Source organism: Coturnix japonica, unplaced genomic scaffold (genome assembly GCF_054131305.1).
Source record: "Coturnix japonica strain WE unplaced genomic scaffold, WE-NBRP24 Scf043, whole genome shotgun sequence".
Taxonomy (NCBI): domain Eukaryota; kingdom Metazoa; phylum Chordata; class Aves; order Galliformes; family Phasianidae; genus Coturnix; species Coturnix japonica.
In genome coordinates, this window is record NW_028188946.1 from 3,666,314 (window position 1) to 3,685,039 (window position 18,726).

Consider the following 18,726-nt stretch of genomic DNA (forward strand, 5'->3'; position numbering starts at 1 on the left):
AGCAGCAGGAAGGAGAATCCTCTCCCTCAATGCTCCTATAGGAGCACCGAGCTGGAACTGATGCTGCCCCTGCCCTTCCCAGCCTTTAAATACCAATCAAGGAGGGGAGGAGCCAGGCTCCAACCAATCACAATCCACCCCTCAACGGCCCCCACCTGTGCCCATGGGGTGGGCTCCTCTCCTCAGCAGGTGCCCAATCAGGATGTTACATAACAGCTCCAATCAGGAATAAAAACAAAGCAATAACAGGTTAATAATTATATTTATTTGTTCTTAAAGGGGAGGGTTGTGGATAGAGAAGAAACGACAGCACAGTATATGGACACAGGGGTGCAGATCTCAGTGTCGCAATGGGGTGACACTGTGGGCACCGCTCTGGGGTTGATGCTGGGGGGACGTTGGAACGATGGGGGGTGATGAGGGCGATGATATCATTATATAATCAGGGTGATATAATAGAAATGCTTAGTCATGGTTGGAAGCCATGATGGGGCGGGGACACAGCAGTACAGCCCAAGTGCAGGCAACGCATCCGATTGGCTGCAGGGCTGGCTCCGCCCCCTCCTGGTGCTCATATAAGGGCTGGCACTGGGAGGCAGCAGGTATTTGCTGGAGCTCCTTGCTGAGGTCACATCTACCCACATGAAGAAGCTCTTCTGCTCTGTTGCTGCCTTGGACCAAGAGCTGCTGGATGGAGCCCCAGGACTTGGCTTCTCCACCATCACATTGCTTGGCCTAGAACAGCACTACAGGAGGTGAGTTCTGGTCCTGATAATGGAGTAATGCTGAGCAAGATGGGTTAGAGCAGAAGAAATCCATGAAAAGCAGGGTTAATGCAGAAGAAAACCAAGAAAAGATGGGTTAGAGTGCAAGAAAACCAAGAAAAGATGGGTTAGAGCCGAAGAAAACCAAAAAAAGTCGGGTCGGAGCAGATGAAATCCAAGAAAAGCAGGGCTAGAGCAGAGGAAAACCAAGTAAAGCAGGGTTAGAGCAGAAGAAAACCAAGAAAAGCCGGGTTAGAGTGGAAGAAAACCAAGAAAAGATGAGTTAATGCCGAAGAAATCCAAGAAAAGACGTGTTATAGTGGAAGAAAACCAAGAAAAAACAGTTTATAGTGGAAGAAAACCAAGAATAGTTGGGTTAGAGTGAAAGAAAACCAAGAAAAGATGGGTTAGAGCCGAAGAAAACCAAGAAAAGACGGGTCAGAGCAGAGGAAAACCAAGAAAAGCAGGGTTAGAGCGGAAGAAAACCAAGAAAAGATGGGACAGAGCAGAAGAAAATCAAGAAAAGGAGGATTAGTGCAGAAGAAAGCCAAGAAAAGCAGGGTTAGAGTGGAAGAAAACCAAGAAAAGCAGGGTAAGAGCAGAGGAAAACCAAGAAAAGACCGGTCGGAGCTGATGAAAACCAAGAAAAGCAGGGTTAGAGCGGAGGAAAACCAAGAAAAGCAGGTTTAGAAAGGAAGAAAACAAAGAAAAGCAGGGTTAGAGCAGAAGAAAACCAAGAAAAGACAGGTTAGAGTGAAAGAAAACCAAGAAAAGCAGGGTAAAAGCAGAGGAAAACAAAGAAAAGACGGGTCGGAGCAGGTGAAAACCAAGAAATGCAGCGTTAGAGGGGAGGAAAACCAAGAAAAGACGGGTTACAGCATTTGAAAATCAAGAAAAGTCGGGTTAGAGCGGAAAAAAACCAAGAAAAGCAGGGTTAGAGTGCAAGAAAACCAAGAAAAGAGGGGTTAGAGCGGAAGAAAAATAAGATGTGATAAGGAGTGATATTGGGGTCAGACATAACAGTAACTGGTTATAATGGGGTGATGGGGGTAATGGGGTGATGGGGGTAATGGGGTGATGGGGGTAATGGGGTGATGGTGATAATGGGGGTGATGGGGGTAATGGGGTGATGGGGGTAATGGGGGTGATGGTGATAATGGGGGTGATGGGGGTAATGGGGGTAATGGGGTGATGGTGATAATGGGGGTAATGGGGGTAATGGGGGTAATGGGGGTGATGGGGGTAATGGGGGTAATGGGGGTGATGGTGATAATGGGGGTGATGGGGGTAATGGGGTGATGAGGTTGATGGGAGTGATGGTGGGGGGCAGCGATGTGGGTGGTGTGAAGGGAATGAAGGTGGAGACCCCACAGAGCCCCATACAGCCACATAGAGACAGATAGCGCCCCACTGAAGCCCCATAAAGCCCCAAAGAGTCCCATAGAAGCCCCATAAAGCCCCACAGTGTCCCATAGAGCCCCATTAGCCCCACAGCGTCCCATAGAGCCCCATACAAGCCCCATAGAGCCCCAAAGATGCCCCATAGAGCCCCACAGTGCCCCATAAAGCCGGACAGTGTCCCGGCACTTGGCGGGCGCCATTTTAATAGTGAGGTATAGCGTCACTTCCGGCAAGGTGGATTGTGGGATATAACGCGGCATAACGCGGCAACTGGAGGCCGCCATTTTATTCATGCGCAATAGCGTCGCTTCCGGTATGGTGTATTGTGGGATATAACGCGGCATAACGTGGCAACTGGAGGTCGCCATGTTGATCATGCGCAATAGCGTCGCTTCCGGTATGTTGCATTGTGGGATATAACGAGGCATAACGAGGCAATTGGAGGTCGCCATTTTGATCATGCGCAGTAGGGTCGCTTCCGGTATGTTGCATTGTGGGATATAACGAGGCATAACGAGGCAATTGGAGGTCGCCATTTTGAACATGCGCAATAGTGTCACTTCCGGCGAGGTGCATTGTGGGATATAACGGGGCAAGTAGCGGTCGCCATTTTGGTCATGCGCACGGCGTCACTTCCGGCATGGTGCATTGTGGGATATAACGGGGCATGTAGTGGTCGCCATTTTGATCATGCGCAATAGCTTCACTTCCGGCAAGGTGCATTGCGGGATATAACGCCTCATTTGGTGGTCGCCATTTTGTTTGTGCGAGCAATGGCGTCTCTTCCGCCGGAGGGGATTGTGGGATATCACTGAGACAGCCTTCTTATTTCCGGTTCCGGCTGTGGGGGGTGCAGCTCGGTTTCCGGCTGTCCGTTTCCGGTGTTTCCGCCAAATGGCTGCGGGGGTTTCGGGGGGTCCCGGTTTGAACCGGAACCGACCTGTCTGCCTGTCCCCACAGCCCCAGTGAAGCGCTGGAGATGCTGGGTGCCAACATGGTGCCATGGAGCATCCCGGTGAGCTGCAGGGGGGGGGTTGTGGCCGCCTGGTTAGGCGGGAGAACACTCCCTGGCCACCCCAGCACCCCACAGCACCCATAGGGGACCCTGGAATAGGAACAGCCCTGCGGCCCACATGGATCCCCCACCCCTCCAAGCTCAAGGACTCCACCCCATTCCTTAACTTCATCTCACAACAGACCTGCATTGCTGCATCACCACTACCAGGTGCAGCCCCCTGCCCCACCGATCTCACCCCCCTCACTACAGTCACCTTTCAGGTATTTGAAGAAGCAATGAGGTCTCCCCTCAGCCTCCTTTTCACCAGACTAAACAGCCCCACTTCTCCCAGCCTCTCCTCACACATCCCATTCTCTGAGCCCTTCACAAGCCTTGTTGCTCCTCCCCACAATTCCAACTCACTGCCCCCATTTTCCCCCCCTCCTCTACCCCAAGTTCTGTTCCAGGCGCAGACTTTGCTGCCCCCACCACCACCCGGCACCCTCCACCCCAACCTCACTGCCTTCATTCTCCTGACCCACACACTGCCCCACAGCCTGGCCTGGTTGCCCCACATCTGCAGAGTGAGCCCCACAGCACTGTCCCATGGCTTCTCATGGTGCCCACTCCCACACTGAAGCTGGAGGGAGGGAGGGGCTGTGGGCCCTGGGAGTCGATGTGGGGCATGGGGTGCTATTATTCAGAGCTGTTATTCCCACAAGCCCCCCCCCCCAGCCCTAATATCTGTTCCTCTCAATGAGGTTTCATTGTGGTTTATTTCTGGAGGTGGGGGGGGAAGGCACAGAAGTGGACCCGTCCCCACTAACCAGAACTCAGCGCTGCACTGTGGCCAAAAAGGTGCGGATCTGCATTGGGCGCAGCGTCACCTGGTGTGGATCCAGAAGTGTGTGGGGGCGGCGGCGGCGGTGGTGGGGTCCTGTGGAGGTGGAAAAAGGGGTTAAAGGAGTATTGGAGAGCCCCCCAGACCCCATCACCACCCCTGCCTCATTCATACCTGTGGCTGGGTTCCAATGCAATCGGGAAATGGAGGTCAGGGGGCCATCAGCCCCCAAGTTCAGCTCCTGCAGCGCAGTGATGGTAAAGGGGGCGAAGAGGTTCTATGGGGAGGGGGTGATTGTTAGGGGGCTGCCCCATAAGTTAGCCCTAGGGGCAGGAGGTCAGAGCTGGGACCAATAAGTGATGGGGTTTGGCCCCACAGATCTGGGCGGGTCAGTTCCATCCTGAGTACCCCAAGCTACGGGGTTCTGCTGTGTGTTTGTCTCTGTCCCACAGCAGGGTCTCACCAGGGGTCTCCACCCTATAGTGGCATATGACCCCCACAGCAGGGTCTCACTGGGGCATCTGTGCCCCACAGCGGGGTCTCACCAGCAGGTCGATGCTGACGGGCTGGGAGCTGTTGCTGCTCTCCCCGCTCTCAAACTGATGCTCCAGGCGCAGCAGCAGCTCCGTTTCCCCATCTGCTGACAGGGTCAGGAGGTGGACACTCGGGGGCAGCTCCGAGCGCAGAGCCGAGAACTGCAGGCACAGCAGGGACCCCCCGTCACCCCCTCATAGGTTGGGGGTCATGGGGGGGGAGGCACAGCGGGACCCCCATTGTCCCCCACAGGTTGAGAGAACCCACAACGGGGATCCCTCCATCTCACCTCCCGCACGTTGGGGGTCCCGGACGCTGACAGGATCACGTGGGGCGCTGCTGCCATTTCTTGTGCCATCAGGCGATGCACATCGGCCGCCATGGTGGGACGGTCCAACAGAACACGGTGGGTTCCACGCACCACCATCCCCTGGCGGGCGTCCTCCCGTAGCGGTTCGCCCACGCCGCGGTTGTCATCATAGAGCAGCCGCCGATGCACCTGGGGGGTCGTTGCCGGGTGGTTGTGGTGTGAACCGCCCCCATCTCTGACCCACAGTGTTGCCCCACAGAACGCACCATCAGCTCCATGGAGCCGTCGGTGATGCTGGAGCCGCCCTGAGAGCGATCGGTCAGCACAGTCAGCTGCACTTCACGGTCCTGAGGGAAGGAAAGGAGCCATGAGCAGCAACCCCACAGCAGCCCAACCCGAAACCCCACTCATGGAAGCCCCCCCCAGTTCTGCCCCAGGACCCCCATTCTCCTCTCTGGAACCCCTATTCCCCCCCTGGAACCCCCATTTTCCCCTTTTGTACCCCCAATTTCCTCACCCCAAACCTCCATCCCCCCCCTCAGACCCCCCATTTCCTCCTCTAGAATCCCCATTCTCCCCTATTGACTCCCATTCTCCCCCAAAGACCTTCATTTCCCCATCTGCACCCCCAATTCTCCCCCCAATACTCTCATTTCCTGCTCAACCCAATCCCCCCCAAAACAGCACCTTGATGAAGATGCGGGTGTTAACAGGATAATAATTGCCAGCAATGGGTTCCGTTTGGGTAAGGTTCCATGTGGGGCGGTAATCGCGCCTGGGGTGGGGGGGGGGAATAAAAAGAGTGTAAAAGGGGTGAATGGGGGTTCTAGAGAGGATAACGTGAGTTCTGAAGGGCAAACTGGGTGTTCTAGAGGGGGCAGTGGGGGTTCCAGAGTGAGAATGGGGTTCCAGAAGTAGGAATGAGGGTTCTAGAAAGTGGAATAGGGTGGAATAAGGTTCTTGGTGCAGAATAGGGTTCTAAAGGGTGGAATTGGGGGTTCTAAAAGGTGAAATGCAGGTTCCACATTGAGGAATGCTTTTTGGGGGTAGGGGAATGGGGTTGTAGAGGGATAATAGGGGCTCTGAAGGGGAAATGGGGGTTCTAGAAATGGAAATAGGGGCTCTTGGGGGATAATGGGGGTTCCAGAGGGGGGAATGGGGGCTCCAGAAATTGAAATAAGGGTTCTAGATGGGTTCACTGGGGCTCTTAGAAGAAAATGGGGGTTCTAGAGGTGGAATAAGGGGAAAACAGGGGTTCTTGAGTGGTAATGGAGGTTCTATAGGGGATAGTGTGTCTTTTTGGGAGGGCAATGGAGCTTTTTGGGAAGTCAGTGTGGTTTTTGTGAGGGCAATGGGGTTCTATAGGACATAATGTGGCTTTCTCGTGGAGGGGGGCAATAAGGGTTTTTGGGGCATGGGGCTTCCATAGGGGATAATGGGTTTTTTTGTGTGTGGGGGGGGGGTTCCACAGGGGATAGCGGGGTTTTTGGGTGGGCAGTGGTGTTCTATAGGGGATAATGTGTCTTTTTTAGGCAGCAATGTTTTGGACTTTTTTTGGGGGGGGGGGGGGACACATGGGGTTTTTGGGGTCCTACCGTCGCTCCAGGATCTGCCTCCCATTGGAATCAGTGTAGAAGCGGCCTTCGGTGCGCAGCGTGGTGTCAAAGCGGCTGATAATCTCCTTCCCCCACCCATCCCTACAAGGGAAAATGGTGATGTTGGTGGGGGTCCCACAACGCCATAACCACCCTCACGATTCCCCCCACTCACCCCACGGGGATGGGCCCCACCGTCCACTCCAGCTCCACGAAGCGCTGCCCTGCATGCAGCCGCACCACCTGGGAGCACCACGGTGAGAAGCGCTGCTGCAGCTCCTGCAGCTGAGGGGTCTGAAGGGCAGGAAGAGCAGCTATGGGGTGGGACCTGGGGTACCCCAAACCCAAACATGGGGACACCCCACAGGCACTGGAATGCCCCACAACCATGGGGACATCTCCTACCCATAAGCACATCTCCATCCCACAAGTAAGGGGACATCTCCAACCCATGGGGACAGCCCCAGGCATAAGAAACCCCAATGCCCCCCATGGGGATACCCCTCAACCCCCGTCTCTACCACCTACCTTCACCACAGAGGTGCTGACGTGCCCCGACCCCACAACAGGAATGGGGTGGGAGCTGTTGGGGCGGAAGATGTAGGCTCCCGACGCCTGCTCACTGTCCTCGTTCCCAATGCTGGCATTGTACCTATGGGGCCAGGAGGAGGAAGATGAGGATGGGGGAGGTGATGAAGGCCACCCTGTGCCCCATGTCAATGCTCACCAATAGAAGCTCTGCGTGACGGGAAGTGTGATGCCTCGCTCCAGGTTCTGGATCTCGCTTATCAGCCCGGTAATGGGGTCAAAACGGACACGAAGGTGCTGTGGGGTGGGACAGGCAGAACCCAAATGTTGGCAGTGCTACACTGGGGTAGGGCTGGAGGGGTTGGGTTGAGCAAATCTCAGTTGAGTTGAGCCCACTGGGCTGACCCAACCAACTCCACAAGGCATTCCCACCTCATTCTCGATCTCGTAGGGCCGCTCTGGTTTTGGGGGGCTTGGGGGGCTCTTGGTGCCTCTCAGCCGTGTCACCCCAAAGGCACTGAACCCCACAGCAGGCACTGATGCTTGGAAGATGAGTTCTCGTAGGGCCGCGCCACCATCTTGGGGCCGCCGGAGCCGACGGGTAGAGGCAGAGGTGGGGACGAGCTGTAGATGGATCAGTGGGGAGATGGGAGATGTGGGGTAGGAGAATGGGAGGTGTGGGGTGGGGGAGTGGGGTGGGGACTCACCACACTGGGCACCGCTTGGCCATCAGGATCAGTCACGGCGTAGGACGTCCCATTGACTGGAAGGCGGATGGGCCAAAGGATGCGGCGTGGCAGAGGGTTGTAAAGGATGACGGAGAACTGTGGGACAGATGGACATGAGGAGGGAAGGACAGAAAGACAAAAGACAGAAGCACATAAAGAATGAGAGAAGAACAGAGAAACAAATGCACAGAAGAACAGAGAAATGTCACCCCCCCCACACCTCCTCACCCTCTCGGCCCCCTCACTTATGGGGCAGACACTGATGTTGAGCGCCTCGCAGAAGAAGAAGCTCTCCTTGCTGCCCCCCAGCACAGACAGCGCATTGGCCACCAGGACCTGTGAGTCGAGGGGGGTGATGTGGTGGGCACAAATGGGGCCCCCCCCAATCCCTGGGTGCCACACTGTGCCCCACATCCTGCCCCATACCTGGCACGCTGCCCAGCCCTCTGCCAGCTGCTTGCCATAGTCATTGGCCACATGCTGCTGCTCTGTCCCAGTGACGGCATCGTGGTGCTGCATCACAGCCATAGCTGCCCCTATGGGGGGGTGGTGGCGGAACATGGGGCTGGGATTGGGGGTGGGGTTGGAGGCACAGCTCTGTCCCACATCCCCACTCACGGAGCACAGCACTGTCCCCAGTCCCATAGGGTCCTTTACGTGCAGCCAACCCCACCAGAGCCTCCAGCTGGCTGCAAATCTGTGGGGAGATGGAGAGCTGGGGAGGGGAACCCAGTGGCTGTGGGTACCCCATGTGGGTCTGTGGGCATCCCCAGGTGTCCCTGGGTACCCCCAGGGGGTCCCACCTGCAGGAAGTTGCTGCTCAGGCGCTCGTAGCCCTTCAGACCTGGCCGGCTGCTGAAGAATCCTGTCCAGAACTGGTGGGGGCCATCAGAGTAGGGGAAGAAATCGTCCGTCTTCACGGGCCTGCAGGAATGACCGTCCGTCTGTCCACCCATTTACTCCTCCATCCATCCCTTTTTCCCTTCTTTCCTTCATCCCTTTACTTCCTCCATCCATCTCTCCCTCCCTCCCTTCCTCCATTTCATCAACCATCTCTCCATCTACCCACCCATTCGTCACTCCTTCTCTTTATTCATTTCTCCATCCTCCATTCCTTCTTCCACCCACTCTTTCATCCATTTCCCCATCCCTTTCTCCCTTCCCTCCTCACCAGGTCAGGTTGGCGCGGTGCAGCTCCCACAGGTAACACGACGGTGTGGAGTACAGAACGTGGACCCGGCTGCCATTGCTTTGCTGGGGGCACAGACTGGGGTCAGCAATGGGGACACCCCACTGGGGACACCACAATGGGGGGTCACTGCAATGGGGGACACCTCAAACGGAAACACTGTAGCTGGGTCACTGCAATGTTAACACAGGAATGGGATGCTGCATTGGGGATGCAATGGGGACCCCTCAAATAGGAACACTACAGCAGGGACAGAGACTGGGGACCCCGCAGTGGGTCTGGCCGTGCCCACCTTGGCGTTGACATGGCTGATGAGCTTGTCCATGTTGCTGAACCACAGCTCGGCGTTCTCATAGTGGAAGTCGGAGCCCATTGTCATCACGATGTGGTTGGTGCGGAACCTCTGGGCCTGCAGGCAGTGCCACGTGGTGAGAACACGGGGACAACCCCCACCCCACACCCCCAGATCCCCCATATTGCACTCCCCCATCTGCACACTTCCCCACCCCCCCATCTCATCCCCACACCCCTATCCCATGTCCCCCTATTCCATTTCCCAACCCTCAAACCCCATCCCCTGACCCTACTTCCTCACACTCCCCATCCTCACACACCCCCACAACCCCCCATTCTCATACCTCCCCCATCCTCACACCCCCCCCACCCCCGCACCTCCCTATCCTCACACCCCCCACACCCCCCCATCCCCATACCCTCCATCCCACTTACCATACACTACCCCATAACAACCCCACAACAACTCCACAATAACCCCATAACAACCCCACAACCCCCATCCTTCCATCCCATCCCCACCCCCTCACCTGATCAGCAGCAATCCTAAGGAATGAGGACACCACAGCCTCCACATTGTTCTCAGGGCTGTCCTCATCCACCACGGGGGGGTCGGAGCAGAGCTGATCCCAGCAGAAACCCAGGGGAGGATTGTAGCGATTGGGGAGGATCCCTGGGGGAGGTGAAATGGGGTCATCAACAGGGGGTGGGGCTGGAGAAAAGGGAGGGGGATCAGCCTCGGGTGTAAAGGATAGGGTCAGGGTGACCCCAAGGATGCAGATGGGGTGACCCAAAAAACAGGGGTGGATTGACCACAAGGATGAAAAGGGAAATGAAGACTCCCAGGAAACAGCATCAGTGTTACAAAGAGCACATACAGGACGAGAGCAGCATCAGCAGGGTGGTGACACCACCAGGAAGGGGAGAGGGAGACAGGGACCCCCTGGGCATCCCAGGAAGGCCACGGGGGGGGGGTCCCACCAGTGAAAATGTCGCTGTCAGGGGAGGGGTCACTGGCTCCCCCCGCTCTCCAGATGAACTCCATCTCCTGGCGGCTCTCTCGGGCTTTCTTGTCCTGGTAGTCCACACGGCCCAGGAACAGGCCATCGTACCCCATCTGGGGGGAGAGGGGGATATGGGGGTCCTGGGGAGGACTTTGGGGTGCACATGGGCATACTGGAGTGCTGAGGGGGAATATGAGGGTGTTGTGGGGGGATATTGGGGGCACTGGGAGGGGGAGGATAATGGGAGTATATGGGGCTCTGGGGGGGATTTGGGGGCTGCTGGGAGGTACATGGGGCACTGCAGGGGGTCCCCATGATGGGGGGGGGGAGTTGAGGGGCTCTGGGGGGTCCCCACCTGTGCGAAGATGGCAAGCCATTTGCCTTGAATGGCCGAAGGGGTCGATCTGCCAGGCAACACGGGGGATTCCGCAGGGCCCCAAGGCCTCTCGAAGGAAGCGGCGCCCCAGGGAGAGCTGCTCCACGGAGGGGCTGTAATGCGCCGCCCCCTCATCCCCCATGCACCACCCACCCCCCACCAGCTCCAGCCGGCCTGAATTGGGGGAGGGAAATGAGGGAATGTCATGGGGGAAACACACATACCCCCCCCACAGCTGCCTGTTCCCCCATATAACCCCAACCCTATCCCACATTCCTGTATCCCCCAATGCCCTTCCAGTGCTCCTCATCTCTTCAATGTCCCCATATCCCACAGCCCCCAGTAACCCCATAATCCCCCATATCCTCCAAGGCCCCACCCAAGTCCCCCATGCCCTCAATTTTCCTATGTCCCCAAAAGCCCCCACATCCCCCAACACCCCCAAATCCCCCACAATCCCCATATTCCCCTAGTGCCTCCCGTGCCCCCAGTATCCCCACATCCCTCAACATCCCCATTACCCCACACATCCCTGTATCCCCCCTAACCCCAGCCCCCAAGGATCCCACACCCCCTCACCCTCCTCCACCAATGTCCGCACTGCTCTCCTCATTCCCTCCTTCTGCTCCTTCCACCACCGCTCCAAGAAAGCCACCTCTGCGTACACAAAGCGCCTCCTGGGCTCGGCCAGCAGTTGGGCCACCACCGAGTCCAGGATGTACCGAACCCCAGCGTGCTGCACCTCGTTGTGCGCTGCAGGGCAGAAGGAAGGGATGACAGGATGGGATCAGAAACACCAACCCACACGGTGTCCCCATAGAAATGAAAACTCCCCTCAGAGGGGCTTTGGGCACACATGGAAGGGAAGGGGTTGATTGGGGGGGCTCTTTGGGGGACATCTGTGGTGTGAGGGAGGGGTGGAGAGGACGGGGCCCCCACCCCACATGGGCTCACAGACCCCCCCCCCCACCCATGTGGTGTCCCCATAGAGATGGTCTTCAACCCTTAAGAGGGACTTTGAAGACACATGGGGGGGGGGGGGGTTTGAGGTAAGTTGGGGGTGGCAGTTCTGGGGACATGGGGAGTGTTTAGGGTCATATATAGAACCCAAACATTAACTGAGCTTAAAGATACAGAGGTGATGGCTTTGGGGACAGCAGGGAGGGGGTGACACTGGGGACCCTTGGAGGGGGGGGGGGGTGAACTCGGGGATTCTGTGAGAACATGGGGAGGGGGGCAGCCCTGGGGGGTGTATGGGGGGAATCTATAGGGGGGGACTCACCGCCATAGTAATATTGATCCACTGTTTTCAGCCACCCAACATCATCGTGCGTGTGGGGAATGAGGTGCACGTTGAGGAACCCAGGGCGCGTGGAGGGGCAGGACTGCAGGTAGAGGGAGACACGTATGGGGCTGTGACACCCCATTTCCACCTCAGTGCCCCCCTCCCACCCCGGCGCTCCCCCCCGTCCCCCCCGTTACCTGGTACCCGCAGCCCGCGGCCGCCGCCGCCCCGCACAGCAGCAGCAGCAGCAGCGCGGCCCGGAGCGCCGCCATGTCGTTCGAGCGCGCGGTCATATGACCGTTTGATCACGAGACCCGGGGGGTGGAGGACTTCGCTTCGCCCCGCCCACCCGTCGAGCGGGAGCCAATGGGCGGCCGGCGCGGCACCGCGCCCCGCTCTGATTGGCTGTAGGCGACGTCAGAACGACACTCGCCGCTTTTCCGTTACCAACGGTTCCCTAAATCCCGCCCCCGGCCGCACGTGATTGGCAGAGCCAGACTGACAGCGCTCTCCTCCAATGGAGCGTCGAGTAGCTTCCAGGTGGGGAACGCGTCCCCTCCCGGTTCACCCGTCCCCGCCATTGGCCCAGACCTGCATCTCCCCGGCTCCTCCGCTGTGCCCGGTGTCCTCCAGCTCCGCACATTCCCCCTTTTGGGTCCCCTGAGCCCCCCAGAACAGCTGTGTTCCCTCTGCACTGGGGCTGGGCCCTGGCAGGTCCGTGAGTCCAGAACAACAGCAGCTCACAGCCACAGCCCCCCTTTAATTGTACAGCCCCGTTTATTTGCACAGCCCCCCTTTATTTGCACAGCCCCCCTTTATTTGCACAGCCCCCCCCTTAATTGTACAGTTCTGTCACCACGGTGGGGACATGGGCTGCGGGTTCTGCAGGTACGACATCACCACGGCAGAGATGGAGAGCCTGAGGGGGGAGAGCAGCGTCAGGGGGTAAAAGCAGCGTCAGGGGGTAAAAGCAGCCCCCCCCCCCCCGTCCCCCCCCGTCCCCATCGCTCACATGAAGCTGCTCATCATCTGCTTCGTGTCCTCGGAGCTGCGGGAGTTGGCAAAGCTGATGAAGGAGCAGTAGACAGCGATCCACGCGCACCACTTCAGCTGCAGCACCAGGAAGGGGAGCTCATGGGAACCCCAACACGCCCCAGCTGGTGTCAGGATGCCCCCACACTGACACCAGTCCTGGTGGGTCTTTATGGTGCCCCCTCAGCCTGGTCCCGGTCCCAGCACCGTCCCGCTGTGATCTGGGTAACTCCTCCCTGGCCCAGTTTTGGTTCTTATGGGCCGTTCTGTGCAGTGCTGCTCCCAGCAGTTCATTCTGTGTCTAACCCTGGCCCTGCTGGATCCCCCCGGTTCGTCCCGTTACTGTTTTACCCCTCCCAGCTCTCATGTCTCCCCCCGTCCCGGTTCTGTGGTTCCGATTCTTCCCACTCTCCTCCCATCTCACCAGCTCCCTCCTTATGAAGCCTCACTCCAGGCTCCGGTAATTCCTTCCCGGTTCATTCCCGGTCCATTCCCCCCCCAGCCCGTTCCCGCACCTTGAGCATCAGCCCGCACATGCTGAACACCATCCCCAGCAGGTTCATGTAGTCCGGTGTGGGATCCTCCAGCGCCGGGTTGCTCTCGGTGCTGGGCGGTTTGTACCTGCGGGCGGGGCCGTGAGCGGGGGAGGGGACCCGGTACCCGGACCCGGTACCGGACCCGAACCCGGACCCGAACAGCCCCCGGTCCCCCCCCCCCACTCACCGCGTGACCCGCGCGGGCCGCCGCGGATCGACCATTGCGGGCGTTCAGCGCTACGAGTGCGCCGTTAAACTTCCGGTGTTCCTGCCGGAAGTGTCCGGCCTCCACCTTCCGCCTCCTGAGCTGTTCGTTCCGTTCCGTTCCGTCCCGGTGCAGCCATGGCGTTCCCGCAGCCCCGGCCGGCCCGGCCCGAGCTCCCCCGGAAGCACGTGCGGACCATGGAGTGCGGGCAAGGAGCGGTGCGAGCCGTGCGCTTCAACGGTGAGAGCGGACACGGGGCCGGGAGCGACACGGGGGGGGCAGCTCACATCGCGGCGGGTGGGCGTGGGCGGACCCCCCCCCCTCACACAGCCCCCCCCCCCCCCCTCACTCGGCCCTTGTCGGTGTGTCCGCCATCAGCGGACGGCAATTACAGCCTGACGTGCGGCAGCGACAAGACGCTGAAGCTGTGGAACCCGCACAAGGGCACCGCGCTGCGCAGCTACCAGGGACACGGCTACGAGGTGCTGGACGCCGCCGGGTAACGCTGGGGAACGGGGCCCCCCCGCTCTGCACGGAGCAGCGCCGGAGCCTGACGGGGTGTGTGGGGGGGTGTGGGGCTGTGTGTGCCTCCCCAGGTCCTTTGATAACAGCCAGATCTGCTCCTGTGGCTCCGATAAGACCGTGGTGCTCTGGGATGTGGCCAGTGGACAAGTGGTTCGCAAGTACCGCGGGCACGCGGGGGTGAGTGTGGAGGGGGGGCAGGAGTGGAGCAGGGGAGCAGCGGGACGGGAACACACAGCGCCCACCCTGTGTCCTCCCTGCAGAAAGTCAACTGTGTGCAGTTCAATGAGGAGGCCACCATCATCGTGTCTGGTGAGGAGAGACCACTGCTGTCCCCCCCCCCCGTCCCGACCCCCCCACAGGGGTAGTGATCTGACCCCCCCTCACTCACGCACCCCTTCAGGCTCTATCGACTCCACGGTGCGCTGCTGGGACTGCCGCTCACGCCGCCCTGACCCCGTGCAGGTGTTGGATGAGGCGAAGGACGGCATCTCCAGCCTGAAGCTGTCAGCCCACGAAATCCTGACGGGGTGAGGGGGGGCAGAAACCACAGGGATGGGGATGGAACCCCCCCCCCCCGGTGCTATAAATCCTCTCCCATCCAAATCACAGGTCTGTGGATGGCCGCGTGCGACGCTACGACCTGCGTGCGGGGCAGCTCTACTCTGACTACGTGGGGAGTGAGTGATGAGGAGACCGACTGCAGGGAGATGGGGAGGGACACCTAAATTCCCCTCTCTCCTTCCAGGCCCCATCACCTGTGTCTGCTTCAGCAAGGATGGGCAATGCGCGTTGGCTGCCAGCCTGGACTCCACACTGCGCCTGCTAGACAAGGAGACGGGCGAGATGCTGGGCGAGTGAGAGCTGGGGGGGCTACAGAAGGGGTGGGGGGGTTAAAGAAGGGGTTGGGGTCACTGATGCCTCCCCCCCACAGGTACACCGGGCACCGCAGCTCATCGTACCGCCTGGACTGCGTGATGAGTGAGCAGGACACGCACGTGGGCAGCGCCTCTGAGGATGGCAACGTTTACTTCTGGGACCTGGTGGAGGTCAGCCCCTCCCACACACACCTCCCCCCCCCCTTGCCTCCCATCTCACATATTTTCCTTCTCACCCCCTCCCTCCCAACAGGGCTCCCTGGCACTGACACTGCCCGTGGGGCATGGGGTGGTACAGTCCATTGCCTTCCACCCCACCCTGCCCTGCCTGCTGGCTGCCAACAAAGGTTGTGTGCAGCTGTGGCGTGAGGACGGCTTTGAGGGGGACACCACCACCACGTGACAGCCCGAAGGGGGCCCCTTAGTGCCCCCAGAACCTTCAGAAATAAACCCCACAGTGTGGAGACGCTGCAGCGCTTTATTGATGCCAGAATAAATAGAAGTGCAGGGGTGGAAGGATGGGGTGTGGGGATGGAGGGACAATATCAGGGCCCTGCTCGCCCCAGGGCAGGCTCAGCTCCCCAGAGTGAGGGATCTGACCCCCCCAGCTGTGGGCTCAGCCCCCCTGGGGCATGTTTCCCCTCACACACACACACACACAAACAGCTCAGTCCTCATCTGTGGGCACTGGGAAGTCAGCTGCTCTCTGTGCAAACGTCTCCGCCACCAGCAGCGGAAAAACCAGCGAAGCATCAGCATAGACCTGCAGGAGAGGGAGAGGGAGACCCTCGCGTCCCCCCCAGCACCCCCCAAACCCCCTCCCTGTGCCCTCACCTTCACTGGCGTGGCGTCCATTCGGATCTTCCCCCACGAAACAGCCTCATCCGGCTGCGCCCCAGAGTCAGACCCATCAAACTCCTGAGCTGTGTTCACATAGACGGAGAAATCGGCACCGTTCCTCTGCAAGGAGAGGGAGCACAATGAGGGCAGTGTCCCCAGTTGCCAGCCCCCCTGATCCCCCTCCCCACAGCCCCCCCCCTCACCATCAGGTTGGCGTTGGCGATGTGGTGTTTTACCAGTCCCCCCCCCAGGATGATCATCCCTGTCTTGCGGGCAAAGATGGCCCTCGTGTTGATGAGTCTTAGGTCTGTGGGGGGGTACAGCTGTCACCAGGAGGGGAGCCTGCTGTCATCCCCCCCCCCCATGGGGAAAAAACTCACCTTCCACGATGTCCAGCACCAACCCCGGGTGTTTGTAGGAGTGGAAGAAGATCATATCCCCCAAAGAGCCGTCAGTGAGCGCTGGGCTCAGCACTGGGATGTTGTTCTGGGGGAGGATGTGGTGACAACAGGGGAGCACGGGGACCCCCATGGGAGTGTGGGGACCCCCCCCCTAGGATAGACACTGACAGGGATGCCCCCATACCTTCTGAGCCCAGTAGCACACTGACTCGGGGTTGTTGATTTCCTTCCCCAAACGTGCGATCATCCGTGACGGCGTCCACCTCACGCCCTGTGGGACCCACAGGTGACCCCACATCCACCCCCCAGTGACCCCACGTTCCCCCCCACACCTCCCAGCTCCACCTCTGTCTCCTGCTCCTCCACCATCTGATCCAAGATGGGCATCAGCCAGTCCTCAAACTTGCAGTAGTTATCATTGGGCACCAGCAGGTTTCCAATCCTGGGGGGAGGGTTGTGCTCAGACATCACCCCCCCATACCTCCCCCCCCCGGTTTCCTCTCCCCCCGGGTGTCCCCTCACCGGTTGATGCCGTTCTGCCGCAGCTCCCGGCCCCGCAGGCTGAAGTCCCCCACGTAGGTGGGCGCCAGGCATTTAATGAGGTCCTCCTCCACACCGCCCGCTGTTGTCACCACTACATCCACCTGCCCAGAGGGGGGCAAGAGTGGGGGGGGGGGGCTCAGGGACCCCTCAGGGCCAGCGCTGAAGACCCCTCCCCCAAGGTACTGAGACCAGTGGGGCCCCAAAGCACTGGGGGCAGCATAGAGACCCCTGGGGACACCACAGGGACCCCCAGAACCCCTGGGACACTGGGACACCACAGGGACCCCAGGACCCCCCACCCACATCAGAGGGGAACCCCCAGGCTCCACACCCCCCTCCCCCAAAACCACACCCACAGCCTCCCCTCAGTCCCCCCGTACCATCACACACTGCTCCAAGGTGCCCCAGGACCCCGTTACCACCCCCGAGGGTTGGGGAGGGGGCTCAACAAAGTGAGAAACCCCCCCCCCACAACTCTACCACATCTCTGTACCCCAGGACCCCTCTGTGAGCTCCCCCAGGACCCCAGCAGTTGACTGGGGGGGGTGGCTAACAAACTGAGGACCCCCCCCCATATCACCCTGTATCCCCGTTACCCCCGTTACCCCCGTTACCCCCGTTACCCCCGTACCATGCGGTGCTGCACGAGGAAGCGGATGCTCTCCCGCACCCCGGAGCTGATGAGGTTGGAGGTGAAGCCCAGGAAGATGGTGCAGCCCGAAGCCGCCCCCGCGGCGCCCCCCAGCTCAGCCCGGCTGCGCTCAGCCGCGCTCAGCGGCTCCATCTTGGCAGCGATCTACGGGGACGGAACCGGTAAGGGGGGAAACGGAACCGGTAAGGGGGGAAATGGAACCGGTAATGGGGGGATAATGGGACCGGTAAGGGGGGAAACGGAACCGGTAAGGGGGGAAACGGAACCGGTAAGGGGGGGGATAATGGAACCGGTAAGGGGGGAAACGGAACCGGTAAGGGGGGGGATAATGGAACCGGTAAGGGGGGAAACGAAACCGGTAAGGGGGGGGATAATGGAACCGGTAAGGGGGCGGGACGGAACCGGTAAGGGGGGAAACGGAACCGGTAAGGGGGGGGGGATAATGGATCCGGTAAGGGGGGATAACGGAACCGGTAAGGGGGGGTAATGGAACCGGTAAGGGGGGGGATAATGGAACCGGTAAGGGGGGGGGTAATGGAACCGGTAAGGGGGGATAATGGATCCGGTAAGGGGGGGGGGGTGCCGGTCCCGCCCCCCCTCACCATGCGGCGGATCTCGGCGACGGCGCGCGCGAAGCTCGTGGCCTGGAACCCGGTGGTGAGAAACGAGCGCAGCACCGCGCCCGGGTCGGGGCCGTCCGCGAAGTCGTATCCGCGAACCGGGAGCGTCTGAGCGGGGAGCGGGGCGCTGCGCTTCAGCACCGCGTGCAGGGCGGCGGCCGGGGCCTCCCCCGACGGCAGCTCCTCCGCGGGGCCGCTGAGCTCCGTGGGCCCCATGGGCGCCGCCATCTTGGGCCGCCCCCCTGCGCCTGCGCGGTGGAGGCGCAGTACGGCGGAGCGCCGCCATCTTGAAGAGGAAACGGTGGCCGCAGTGGGTCAAAAGGCACCAGAAAGCGAAGCGTCAAACGGCGGAGAGCTCTGTCGAAAACCCAAACCCCGAACTTCTTAAACCCCAAATCCCGCCGTAATCTACCTCTAAATCCCAATCCCCGAATCTAGGCCCACTCCTAACCCCCACAATTCCAAACCCTGACCCCAAACCCCCCCATCCTGACCCCAAACCCCCCCATCCTGACCCCAAACCCCCCCATCCTGACCTCAAACCCCCCCACATCCTGACCCCAAACCCCCCCACATCCTGACCCCAAACCCCCCCACATCCTGACCCCAAACCCCCACATCCTGACCCCAAACCCCCACATCCTGACCCCA

At 59.8% G+C, this 18,726-nt stretch overlaps 4 protein-coding genes and 1 long non-coding RNA gene across 23 annotated transcripts; 2 read left to right on the forward strand and 3 right to left on the reverse strand.

Annotated features, from left to right (window-relative positions):
- Positions 1–615: 615 nt before the first annotated feature.
- LOC146752644 (uncharacterized) lies at positions 616–5,578 on the forward strand. 3 transcript variants are annotated; one of them, XR_014940531.1, is made up of 3 exons: positions 616–755; positions 4,790–4,943; positions 5,094–5,578. It is a non-coding gene; the product is annotated as an uncharacterized LOC146752644 (long non-coding RNA). The 3 variants fall into 3 exon arrangements; XR_014940530.1 differs by lacking the exon at positions 616–755 and adding an exon at positions 3,036–3,443; XR_014940529.1 differs by lacking the exon at positions 616–755 and adding an exon at positions 3,036–3,390.
- Positions 3,920–12,145, reverse strand: MAN2B1 (mannosidase alpha class 2B member 1). Of its 9 annotated transcripts, none has more exons than XM_085531646.1 (24): positions 12,044–12,145; positions 11,844–11,946; positions 11,141–11,314; positions 10,556–10,735; positions 10,163–10,312; positions 9,712–9,854; positions 9,180–9,296; positions 8,870–8,952; positions 8,502–8,622; positions 8,317–8,395; positions 8,125–8,234; positions 7,927–8,034; positions 7,678–7,794; positions 7,403–7,594; positions 7,170–7,267; positions 6,971–7,094; positions 6,618–6,736; positions 6,443–6,544; positions 5,535–5,622; positions 5,114–5,194; positions 4,827–5,036; positions 4,549–4,698; positions 4,178–4,280; positions 3,920–4,099 (listed from the first exon to the last, which is right to left on the reverse strand). In XM_085531646.1, exons 1-24 carry the CDS (start codon positions 12,137–12,139, stop codon positions 3,996–3,998), a joined length of 2,952 nt encoding a protein of 983 aa, XP_085387772.1. In that variant the 5' UTR covers positions 12,140–12,145; the 3' UTR covers positions 3,920–3,995. The 9 variants fall into 9 exon arrangements, 5 of the variants coding, with proteins under 5 accessions (XP_085387772.1, XP_015706108.2, XP_085387768.1 ...); XM_015850622.3 differs by having other exon boundaries at positions 10,163–10,298; positions 10,541–10,735; positions 12,044–12,141; XM_085531642.1 differs by having other exon boundaries at positions 8,317–8,413; positions 10,163–10,298; positions 10,541–10,735; positions 12,044–12,141.
- Positions 12,146–12,594: 449 nt separating this feature from the next.
- Positions 12,595–13,675, reverse strand: WDR83OS (WD repeat domain 83 opposite strand). 8 transcript variants are annotated; one of them, XM_085531655.1, is made up of 5 exons: positions 13,602–13,675; positions 13,394–13,499; positions 12,859–12,956; positions 12,661–12,765; positions 12,595–12,622 (listed from the first exon to the last, which is right to left on the reverse strand). In XM_085531655.1, exons 1-4 carry the CDS (start codon positions 13,634–13,636, stop codon positions 12,699–12,701), a joined length of 306 nt encoding a protein of 101 aa, XP_085387781.1. In that variant the 5' UTR covers positions 13,637–13,675; the 3' UTR covers positions 12,595–12,622; positions 12,661–12,698. The 8 variants fall into 8 exon arrangements, with proteins under 8 accessions (XP_085387781.1, XP_085387786.1, XP_085387784.1 ...); XM_085531658.1 differs by having other exon boundaries at positions 12,605–12,650; positions 12,690–12,765; positions 12,859–12,894; XM_085531656.1 differs by having other exon boundaries at positions 12,605–12,650; positions 12,690–12,765.
- WDR83 (WD repeat domain 83) lies at positions 12,899–15,483 on the forward strand. 2 transcript variants are annotated; one of them, XM_015850627.3, is made up of 10 exons: positions 12,899–13,040; positions 13,755–13,859; positions 13,998–14,118; positions 14,216–14,321; positions 14,405–14,453; positions 14,545–14,671; positions 14,754–14,821; positions 14,890–14,998; positions 15,076–15,190; positions 15,273–15,483. In XM_015850627.3, exons 2-10 carry the CDS (start codon positions 13,757–13,759, stop codon positions 15,420–15,422), a joined length of 948 nt encoding a protein of 315 aa, XP_015706113.2. In that variant the 5' UTR covers positions 12,899–13,040; positions 13,755–13,756; the 3' UTR covers positions 15,423–15,483. The 2 variants fall into 2 exon arrangements, with proteins under 2 accessions (XP_015706113.2, XP_085387778.1); XM_085531652.1 differs by lacking the exon at positions 12,899–13,040 and having other exon boundaries at positions 13,727–13,859.
- DHPS (deoxyhypusine synthase) lies at positions 15,480–18,314 on the reverse strand. Its single transcript, XM_015850626.3, has 9 exons — positions 18,058–18,314; positions 17,435–17,599; positions 16,783–16,904; positions 16,606–16,702; positions 16,445–16,531; positions 16,240–16,345; positions 16,063–16,166; positions 15,854–15,979; positions 15,480–15,782 (listed from the first exon to the last, which is right to left on the reverse strand). The coding sequence occupies exons 1-9, from the start codon at positions 18,301–18,303 to the stop codon at positions 15,687–15,689; spliced, it is 1,149 nt and encodes a 382-aa protein (XP_015706112.2). The 5' UTR covers positions 18,304–18,314; the 3' UTR covers positions 15,480–15,686.
- Positions 18,315–18,726: the final 412 nt, after the last annotated feature.

Coding starts and splice junctions, on each gene's coding strand:
- MAN2B1 (XM_085531646.1), bottom strand. CDS start 12,139: ATGACCGCGCGCTCGAACGACATGGCGGCGCTCCGGGCCGCGCTGCTG. Junction 8,396..8,501: donor TGAGCAGCAACTTCCTGCAG/GTGGGACCCCCT, acceptor ATCTCCCCACAG/ATTTGCAGCCAGCTGGAGGC. Junction 4,699..4,826: donor GGACCCCCAACGTGCGGGAG/GTGAGATGGAGG, acceptor CTGTGCCTGCAG/TTCTCGGCTCTGCGCTCGGA.
- WDR83OS (XM_085531655.1), bottom strand. CDS start 13,636: ATGGTCGATCCGCGGCGGCCCGCGCGGGTCACGCG. Junction 13,500..13,601: donor CGGCCCGCGCGGGTCACGCG/GTGAGTGGGGGG, acceptor CCCCGCCCGCAG/GTACAAACCGCCCAGCACCG. Junction 12,766..12,858: donor CAGATGATGAGCAGCTTCAT/GTGAGCGATGGG, acceptor CTCCCCCCTCAG/GCTCTCCATCTCTGCCGTGG.
- WDR83 (XM_015850627.3), top strand. CDS start 13,757: ATGGCGTTCCCGCAGCCCCGGCCGGCCCGGCCCGAGCTCCCCCGGAAG. Junction 14,454..14,544: donor GGCCACCATCATCGTGTCTG/GTGAGGAGAGAC, acceptor GCACCCCTTCAG/GCTCTATCGACTCCACGGTG. Junction 15,191..15,272: donor ACTTCTGGGACCTGGTGGAG/GTCAGCCCCTCC, acceptor CCCTCCCAACAG/GGCTCCCTGGCACTGACACT.
- DHPS (XM_015850626.3), bottom strand. CDS start 18,303: ATGGCGGCGCCCATGGGGCCCACGGAGCTCAGCGGCCCCGCGGAGGAG. Junction 16,532..16,605: donor TGGAGGAGCAGGAGACAGAG/GTGGAGCTGGGA, acceptor TGGGTCCCACAG/GGCGTGAGGTGGACGCCGTC. Junction 16,167..16,239: donor GGTGCTGGACATCGTGGAAG/GTGAGTTTTTTC, acceptor ACCCCCCCACAG/ACCTAAGACTCATCAACACG.